The following is a 9,822-nucleotide window of genomic DNA, read 5'->3' as shown; positions in this document are numbered from 1 at the left end:
ATCGTTTTACTGTGTCCAGATTATGTTATATATAGACAAGCGAAGAGCGAGACGATATCTCCTTACCGAGAGAGAGAGAGAGAGCAGTGAAGCTATATCTACTTACCGCTTTCGGTCTTTGGCTGGGGAATGAAACCCTGGTTAGGGTTTCGTCGCTCTTCTATGCAAGGTATGCCCCCATTCTCGAGCTGCATAAAAAAAGTTTCGATTTTTGGGTCGTTTTTGTAGATCTTGGAGAGAGAGAGAGAGCAGTGAAGCTTTATCTACTTGCTGCTTTCTGTCTTTGGCAGGAGAATGAAGCCCTGGTTAGGGTTTCGTCGCTCTTCCTGGCAAGGTATGCCCCCATTCTCGAGCTGCATAAAAAAAGTTTCGATTTTGGGGTCGTTTTTGTAGATCTTGGAGAGAGAGAGAGAGAGAGAGAGAGAGAGAGAGAGAGAGAGAGAGAGAGAGCAGTGGAGCTATATCTACTTGCTGCTTTCTGTCTTCAGCAGGGTAATGAAGCCCTTGTTAGGGTTTCGTCGCTCGTCTTCGCAAGGTACGCCCCCATTCTCGAGCTGCATCAAAAAAGTTTCGATTTTGGGGTCGTTTTTATGGATCTCGGAACTTCTCGATTAATTGGGTTGATTTGGCTTCTGTTTGTTGATTCGTTGTTCTATCTGTGCTTCCGCAAAGAAATCGTTGCCATCGATGGATATTTTTTCTTTCATTTCCTAAATTGAAAATTCTTTAATTAGGGATTGGGATTTTCTTTGTTTAGTCGTATTCATTTTTTCCTTAGCCGAATTAGAAAAAAAAATCTAATTAAATACTTCCCTTAGTGAGCGGGTTAATTAATCAAATGATTAATCCAAAAAAATTTGCTTCCTTTGAGAGAACCCTTCTTCCTCTCTGGTCACACCTCTCATCAATTCATCAATAGTGTCAAGAGGAGAGCGACGACCGTCTTGGGGGAGGAGAGGTCGGCCCTCTCTTTTTTTTTTCCTTTATTTGAAAATTTTTATTTGCTAATGTTTTTGAAAAATTCGAGTCTTAAAATATTATACTTTAAAAGATCATGATAGATAGATGATAGTATCACTCGAATTAGTTTAACTTCGGATCACGATTAATGAAATGTAATTTTATTTTCAGTGGATTGGATTGGATTTGATTAATTAATTTTATGAAACCATTCATTTTAAGTGGATTTAACCATTTTGCAACATCTTAAGTATTTAGTTTAGCATGTTTATTTAAAGAATTTCATGCATGCATTCATTAAGCAAGTTTGTTTATTATTGATTTCATTAGAATTTCATGTTGCATTGAATTAGATTGCATTATTCAATTACATGTTGTACTAAAAGAGGAAAAATTAAAATTCATAGGTGTAATATAAAATGGAAAAATTAAAATTGATTCGATTGGGCCAGGCCGATGGCCCACAAGGGCCCATAAGTGCGCCACGTGCAAGCTAGCCCGTGGCTCCTTGTGGCCTAATCTGAGCCTTGTATCTTGGCTGAACCAGACCAATTTGACTCGTTCATGTCGGTTTACAGTGATTCTAGATCAATTTTGATAGGTTTAATAAGCCTGTTTGGCCCAAGTTAGACCAATTTATGATGATTTCAGACCGAGTCGATAAGGATATGTGGTCGGATCCTAGCTGAATTATGTCTGGTTTGAGTCAGTTGGACAAATTCAGCTAGGGTTTAGATTAATTAAGGGTTGTAACGAGATTGACACATTTTGATTTTATGATTTAACACATTCAAAAGATATTAAGTTATGTTATTAATTGGGCAATCAAGTCCAATTAGACCAGTTTAGGATGATTTCATACCGAGTCTATGAGGATATAATATATGGTCGAATCCTAGTCGAATTATGTCCGGCTTGAGTCAATTGGACAAATTCAGCTAGGGTTTAGATTAATTAAGGGTTGTAATGAGATTGACACATTTTGATTTTATGATTTAACACATTTAAAAGCCTTATATTGAGTTATGTTATTAAATTTGAGAATGATTTTCAATTTCTAAGTTTAAATGATATTTAACATTGAAGTTGATAATATTAATATGATTGTTATCATGGGATATATGTGATTATGGTGAGTGATCCGTATTGGAAGTGTCAATGAGAACGTAGCTTAAGAGCCCATCGTAGTGCAAAGCCACCAATAGATCGAGTCTCTCATGCCATATGCCAAGCATAGTCGATCAATATATTTTTATCACATGGTCTCTTTGGATGCATGCACGAATAAATGGAAATGAACTATTGTGATATATGATAATATTTGAAGACTTTGTTTCCCTACTGAGGGTGGGAAGGATAGTATTATTAGGGAAGAGCGGACTGCTAGATGTGACCACTCAACAGTTCCTCCATTCGTCCTTGTTGGAACATGTCCCACCTTGGTTGGTGAGGAATACCGCTTCATTTGTTATTGGGAGCGCGACATGAGTTCTCTCCGTCCGTTATTGGGAGAACATAGAATTCATATTGTGTCGTTTGCCTTTTCATTCGCTATTGGGGGATGTGCTATCGAGTGGCTGCTGATCGCCTATGTCGTATGTGGATGTCACTCGATAATTGTGTATATGATCAAGATATGGTACATGAGTTTATCGCATAAGAATGATTATTGCTTATGATGATTCATAAGTTCTTATTGGATATGAGTTTCATGAAGTATTACTTTATTTTTATTTCATATAGAAGTGTATTATAATGGTCGGAAATGTTTAATGAATAAAGCTTCCTTTTTGTTGTTTGACGATCGCTTGGTGTTGCGTGTTGCAGATTCCCTCGACGACTGTAACTGTTGGTTTTCTGAAAGGGTTGTCGAAGCATTCGGGCCAAAAGAGAAAAGGCCAATGGGTTCATTCTTGAGTTTACCTCATAGCAAAGCTCGACTACTGCAGCATCGCAAATCCTTTGAACTAGAAGACTGTAAGAGGCTAAGGATGTCAGCCAACTACGGTAGTGGAAACACAAGGTTGATCCCTTGTTTGCCTGATGAGATTTCACTAGAGATCTTAGCCAGAGTGCCTAGAATTTGCTATCTGAACATGAAGATGGTTTCTCGAAGATGGAGAGCAGCTCTCTCTGGTGCTGAAGTTTATCAGTTAAGAAAAGAACTAGGGAGAACTGAAGAATGGGTTTACATATTGACAAAAGTCGAAGATGGTAAGCTTGCATGGCATGCTTTAGACCCTCAGTCGGGGAGATGGCAAAGGTTGCCGGCGATGCCAAACACCCAGAGGGGCTCCTTAGGACTGTGGCCAAGGATCCTGATGGATCCAAGCACCAAATTTGCTGACATGGTTAGAAGTTGGCTTGGTACGACGGATACCTCGGTAAATATGCCATTCTATGGTTGTGGTGTCGGCACGGTCGACGGATGTCTCTATGTGTTAGGTGGACTGTCGAGTTCTTCAGCAATCAAGTCTGTCTGGAGGTATGATCCATGTGCCAATTCATGGCAGGAATCGAGTCCAATGACGATCGGAAGGGCTTTCTGTAAGACGAGCGTGTTGGATGACAAGCTTTACGTCGTTGGCGGTATTACGAGGGGCAAGAAAGGTTTAACTTCTTTACGGTCTGCCGAAGTATATGATCCACGGACAGGGTTGTGGGCACCGGTGCCGAGCATGCTGTTCTCCAAGTTCACCAGGCCTGTTGCGGCGGGAGCGACGACGTACAAGGGCAGGCTGTGCGTGCCTCAGAATCTATACTACTATCCATTCTACGCCGATGTCGGCGGCGAGATGTACGATCCCAAGACGAACACCTGGGTGGATATGCCCGCCGGCATGGGCAAGGGTTGGCCGGGCAAGCAGGCGGAGACTAGTCTGAGCATAGGGAGTAATCTGAGCACGGTGTTGAACGGCGAACTGTATGCCTTGGATCCGTGCGATGCTGCTGCGGAGGGTGCTCAGATAAAGGTGTACGATCAGGAAGATGATGTATGGAAAGCGGTGATGGGAAGAGTTCCCGTCCATAACTGGAGCAATTTTGGAGCACCGTATATGCTCGTCACTCTCCTCGGGAAGCTCCATGTGATCGCCAAAGAATTCAACAATGAGACTCGTGTATTGCGAGCAGATCCGAAGCATTCATGTTCTTCCTACTCCACTTGGTCGTCGTCATCTTCTGCTGCAACCATCTTCTCGAGTCGAAATCCCGACAAATCACCTGAGACGGAACGCAACCTCTGGGAGGTGATCGCCGCTAAGAATTTTGGCACAGCACAATTTGTCGCTTGCCGAGTGCTTGCTATTTAAAGGATATCAAAACAGTGGTGATGTGAAATTAATCGAGTCGATCTCTCGGATGGATGAATCTAAATAGTTTAGGAGAAAAGAGAATCCATTGTAGATTCTTCACACACACACAATCAAAAGGAGACGAGTGGCATCATCACAATGACCAAATCAAGCAGAGAAGAGACCATCAAAGGCGGCCACACCAAACGAGCTTCGTGGTTCCACAGCGGTCTCCACTTCCTTGGAGGAAGATACCTTCTCCCTGGCCTGCCTTCCGAGAGCCGAACCAGCGAAGGAAGCCGAGGAACTGAAGCACTCCTCTCTCCTACTCTTCCTCCTCCCATGGTCTTCTTCCGTCTCCCACCGTTTTCTGCTCCTCTGGAAGTCCTCCGCCACCAGAAGAGCTATGTCTGCCATCCCGATTCTTCGAGGTCTGATGCTGATGCTCTAAGCCTCGATGGGTCTCCTTCGCTTATATGATGTGAAGAGCTCATCCCCGTGTCCTCATTGCCGGTGTTCGGTGCCATTATGGATAAGGCATGCTTGTCTTTTTCTGCTTTGATTACTGTTCCCTGTTCGCAGGATGCTCCTCATTGGATTGGTTCTATCCTTGTTGGTGTCAACAACAGTGGCCACCTGCTAATGTAAGTTGGCTAAAAACCTACTAACTAAGAAGGCGAGTAGTGATTTGTTAGCTTCAAAATTCCTTCCACATCTTCAAGAAAAATACCAAAGTTACTTTGGCAGGAAGCTTCACGAGTGGATCCAAAGCAAGCCAAGATAATGTTCCTTAATCCTTTCAAGTGTGTGGATTTGGAGGACGTCAGATGTAATGTGTCTCATTAACAAAGACCTCCATTATCCACTCTATCCATCCTGTGATGGGAATGTGACGAGACATCAATGGCTACAGGGAAGAAGGTGCTCTGTTTCTGGTCTTCGATATGTTAGTCCGCCCCTCTCGTCGCTCGGTAAAGTTCATGGTATGTTGCCGCCTGAGCCACATGGGTTGTGTATTGCCTGATAGCTACACAATCTTTTGGAAGCATGTAGCCATGAGAGCTTGTCATCTTTAAATGAAACTGGAACTGCAGATCACATGGGAAGACAGAGGAACAATGCATATGATGGCCATTCACAACACCTAATTCTAAGCATCATCAAGTTTCCTTCGGCATGTCCATCCAATGTAAAGCTCAACTGGGCATTACATTCTCTCTCTACTTTGACACCTGACATCCAACCTAATCTGATGGTTCTATGTTATAGCATATCATTTAGCCCCTTGTGTAATAGATAGATCCTTTCCTTCTCTAAATTGACTTTTATCACATTACAGTCATTACATCATATTGATCTACAGATTTCACAAAACATATTTCTGACATTATCAAAATCATCCATCTATCATCATAATAAAGATGAAAAGATAACATTCCCCATCATCAAAAGTCAAAACATAAGTTGAGACTTTTACTACAGATGAAAAGAGATGCATCAGCTACAAAGATATTTTACTACATATCTCCTCCATGTGAACATTAAATCCATTCAACATACACAATTCTCCTACACTACAAGAACAGAAACCAATTATCCTCCTGATAATAAGCTTACAAATCAGCTGTGCAACAAACTGCTGATGGTAGAACTATGGAGAGAGAGCACACAGAAAACCAAAAAGCATCCAAAGTGCATGAGAGAATGATATTACATTGGCAAATCCCACCTTCATGGCAGCCTGGCTTTAGTTCTAATTTTTAACCAAGGGATACACAACGCAAAATATCAAATCAAACAACGACAGGTGATTTGAGAATGCAAGACTAATTCAGTGCACCGGAAGCCTATAGAGAATCCAAGTGGTTGATCAAGTCCCCATCAATTCTAAAATGTAGGAACTAAAACATATTTCAGTGTTACATGTGCACATTGTTGAAAAGTGTAACCAAGACTGCAACGAACAGTATACAAGTGCGCTGACAAATTCAGCATAAGATAAAAAAGGTAAATATGATATGCTACGCACTCAGTTATCCTAGACTTCAGATATGTATCCATACAGCAATTTGGTATTTGCTCCAAAGAACAAAACAAAACAAAAACAAAAACAAAAACAAAAACAAAATTTTAGTGCAAACAGAAAGGTTCAGCATGGCAGTAGTCCTTAATATAGCTGCTTTCTGAACTACAAATGAAAAGATACATCAGAGACCATGGAAGGAACATGTGATAGAGAGACAACCGAGTCTGATAGAGAAGCATAGCGATATGTCACAAACTCTAGCATTTATATGTCCCAAAAATAAAAAAACAACCGAGTTTTCTGGTTTCAGCTGTGCCTAATAATGTATAAAGAATTCATCAAATAAATTACTTAAATTTAAGAAAAAAAAATGTAGATTGTCATATTAAACAAAGCCAAGTGTAGAAATGGAAGCTGAGACAGACATTTGAAACAGATTTATGGTCTTCCAAGTGGGAATATGAGTTTCTAAGCCAGAATATGTAATAAACACCACAAAATGAAAGTTAAGCGAGTTCAGTTCTAAGTGACAGCTTCAAGAAGTCAGACAACAAGACAGGCAGGCAGACCAGTCAACCACTGATGTATAAATGTTAAAACACACCCAAAATACCTGTCCACACTTTGCTACTAAGAGTTGCTTTAATTAATAAAGTCACCACGAGAGAATATAATTTCATCAAATTACAGAAATATAATGACCTAATATTTGCTCAGCAAGTTTTGATTATGAGAATCATTCATGAAATTTATTAAATATGTGTCATGCAACTATAACAAATAATGTACTCTAACCTACCAAAGCTCATGAACTCTCCCATAAGAGTTTCATGTTCTCCAGTATTCCATTAAAACTATCTAATGCCTGACTTAAAAAGCACAACTAATTACATGGTCGGATGTCGCATTCTACCTTGATGGCTTGCTAAGTGCAAATCTTAATAAAATGGTCTCGGACTCCAGTGTATACAGTAAAATTCAGTAAATAAGCTACACTACATGTATAACCACTTATAGGCGGAAGCCATAACAAGAGATGACATCTCTGACAAAATGATTACCAGAGACAAGAAGCCTTGTGGTACCAGTTAAAATAACAATGAGAGAGGCCCGAATGAAATTAAACCTTCCTGCTTAAATGCTCACCCTTTCCAAGCTCCAGGTTAGCTTCCACTGTAGTTATCTTTTACGATAAAGTACATGGAGAAAGTAGACAAAAAACCAAAATTGTTTGTGAAAACATAATATATGTACTTTTGCATACATCCAATAAGACACCATTTGATAATGTCAATGCCTGCCTCCTGCTTCAAAGCGATAGGCAATCAGCCCATCGATAGAAGACATTGATCAAGTACTCAGCAACCGCAAGTGCCACATGCAAGTACTATCAAGAAAACGAAACATTCAGGGCTAAATATTGTATGACATAGTTTGACCAAATTGCATAATCCAGGAAAGAGCCAGTAATAATCTAAATCACATAATCGAATCTAATAAGGGAAGTTTCCTCACAATCATAAGAATAATAAAAATCCAGAACGAAAATGAACTGGAGAGCCAACGATAAAAGAAAAGCATGAAAGGTCGAAACTTTCCGAGGAAAGACAGATTGCAGAACCCCTCGGAGCTAACGGTACGACTTCTGGAACCGAGCGCGTGCGCCGCGACCACCGAACTTCTTGGGCTCGCATCGGCGGGGGTCGGCTACAAGGAGGGTGCGATCGTAGCGACCGAGGATGTCCTTAATCTCCTTCTTGGACTGCTCGTCAACGTACTTCTGGTGGTAGGCTACAAGGGCCTTGGCGATACTCTGGCGTATGGCGTAGATCTGGGAGGTCTTTCCGCCGCCCCGGACGCGGATGCGGATGTCGACGCCCATGAAGCGCTGCCGCCCGAGGAGGAGGATGGGCTCGAACGCCTTCAGGCGGAGGATCTCCGGCTTCACCAGCTCGATCGGGACGCCGTTCACCTTGATCAGCCCGCGGCCGCCCTTGCAGTGCGCCACCGCCACAGCCGTCTTCTTCCTTCCGAAGCACTGAACCGACTCCACCGCCGCCGTCGCCATCGCCGCCGCTTCGAGCTCGGGAAGAGATGGGAGAGACGAAACCCTAACCTCGGGAACTCTCGGCGCGTTGGCGAATCGAACTGCGCATTGTCGCTTATATAGTGGACGGGATTAAGAATTAGGAAGCGGTCGAGCCTTTGGTCTTTATTCAGACCGGACGGAGCCGGTTTGGTTCAATTTGTCGTAAAATATTACTTTTGTACTCCACTTTATTTCTCATATTTACATTTCACCCAAACTGGGGACTTAAATTAGAAACAATGGAAGGAGGAGGCCCTTTTCGAAGAGTTCCCCGAAAACGACGCTGCCTTCGTATGCGCTCCTCGTTCAAATCCGATCGCTCCATAGATCGAAGCATCGGCCACTGCGACGGCGATTACTTCCTCTGGTCTCCCCTGCTGCCTTCGAAACCCACCTCTCACCCTCCCCGAATCCCTTCTCCCAATGCCATACCCCGAGAAAAACCCTAAATCAGGAATCGTTCCCGCCCGATTCATTTCAAGAATCCGGTATTGAAGTCATAGTCCTTCTCTCGTCGATCAATTTGGAAAATCCTTGGCGAGGAAGCTCATCAGCGTCTCCGATGCTCGCTACGCTCCGATCTCGCTTCCATCTGCTGCCCTTCGTTAATTTCAGGTAATTTCTGCCCTTTTTCTCTCGCGCTGTTGTCCCTTCTTGACAGTGAAGTGTATTAGTTTTCTGAACGAGAGAGAGAGAGAGAGAGAGTCTCTGATAATGCTGCATAGGAATCATGTATCTTCCGATTCAACATGTATCTTCTGGAGATCTTATCCAACAGCATGTTGTAGGCCTTATCCAACAAAAGTTACCTCTTCGGCAACTACAAGTTTCGAAAGACACATCTAACCCTCCCTGAAAAATTATAAGTACGTTTAACCATGGCAACTCACTTAGAATTTGGCTTCCGTAACCATATGTCATCGGTAGAAACATGAGATAGTCTATCACCGAGATTCTATTCAGAGCCTTGGAGCAAAATTATGCATATATACTTTTTAATCCAGCTTCCAAATTGATAAATATTAGCTACGTGAATAGGATCTGCATCCATATTCATGTTAGGAAAAGGTAAGATTCAAAGCAATAGGGATCTGATAAAGCCAATTATTTCATAAGATGTTGATAGTTCCACAATCAATAAATTTAAGCAACCCTGAATGAAGCATTTCTATATTTTTTAATAGGAGTTTCTAGCACCAACTCCCCTGGGAAGAAGTATAACACAAATACAGAGCCGCTTCTCCTGGTTCAGATAATAAGTACATTACATTCTCTCCTCAAAGAAAATTTTGGTGATGTGCAAGTCATGAGTCCCTAAACCCCCTTGATTTTAGGTAGGATGACTTTCTCCTGTGTAATGAGATGCATATTTATGGTATTGAAATCCTTTTGCTAGAGAAACTCCTCGATACGATGTTCAATTGTATTAAAGATAACGTCCAACGTCCAAGATA

General features: G+C 41.9%; 2 protein-coding genes across 4 annotated transcripts; one reads left to right on the top strand and one right to left on the bottom strand.

Moving 5' to 3' along the window:
* Positions 1-34: 34 nt before the first annotated feature.
* LOC135610737 (F-box/kelch-repeat protein At1g22040-like) lies at positions 35-4,846 on the top strand. 3 transcript variants are annotated; one of them, XM_065105602.1, is made up of 3 exons: positions 49-169; positions 291-535; positions 2,788-4,846. In XM_065105602.1, the coding sequence occupies exons 2-3, from the start codon at positions 496-498 to the stop codon at positions 4,269-4,271; spliced, it is 1,524 nt and encodes a 507-aa protein (XP_064961674.1). In that variant the 5' UTR covers positions 49-169; positions 291-495; the 3' UTR covers positions 4,272-4,846. The 3 variants fall into 3 exon arrangements, with proteins under 3 accessions (XP_064961682.1, XP_064961674.1, XP_064961692.1); XM_065105620.1 differs by having other exon boundaries at positions 64-169; positions 291-334; XM_065105610.1 differs by lacking the exon at positions 291-535 and having other exon boundaries at positions 35-169.
* A 2,839-nt stretch (positions 4,847-7,685) lies between these two features.
* On the bottom strand, positions 7,686-8,426 carry LOC135610731 (small ribosomal subunit protein uS9). Its single transcript, XM_065105591.1, has one exon. It carries the CDS (start codon positions 8,345-8,347, stop codon positions 7,910-7,912), a length of 438 nt encoding a protein of 145 aa, XP_064961663.1. The 5' UTR covers positions 8,348-8,426; the 3' UTR covers positions 7,686-7,909.
* Positions 8,427-9,822: the final 1,396 nt, after the last annotated feature.

Source organism: Musa acuminata, chromosome BXJ1-2, assembly GCF_036884655.1.
Source record: "Musa acuminata AAA Group cultivar baxijiao chromosome BXJ1-2, Cavendish_Baxijiao_AAA, whole genome shotgun sequence".
NCBI lineage: Eukaryota > Viridiplantae > Streptophyta > Magnoliopsida > Zingiberales > Musaceae > Musa > Musa acuminata.
The sequence above is the reverse complement of the archived record's forward strand: the minus strand, read 5'-3'. Positions and strand labels throughout refer to the sequence as shown.

Coding starts and splice junctions, on each gene's coding strand:
- LOC135610737 (XM_065105610.1), top strand. CDS start 130: ATGAAACCCTGGTTAGGGTTTCGTCGCTCTTCTATGCAAG. Junction 170..2,787: donor TCGTCGCTCTTCTATGCAAG/GTATGCCCCCAT, acceptor TGCGTGTTGCAG/ATTCCCTCGACGACTGTAAC.
- LOC135610731 (XM_065105591.1), bottom strand. CDS start 8,347: ATGGCGACGGCGGCGGTGGAGTCGGTTCAGTGCTTCGGAAGGAAGAAG.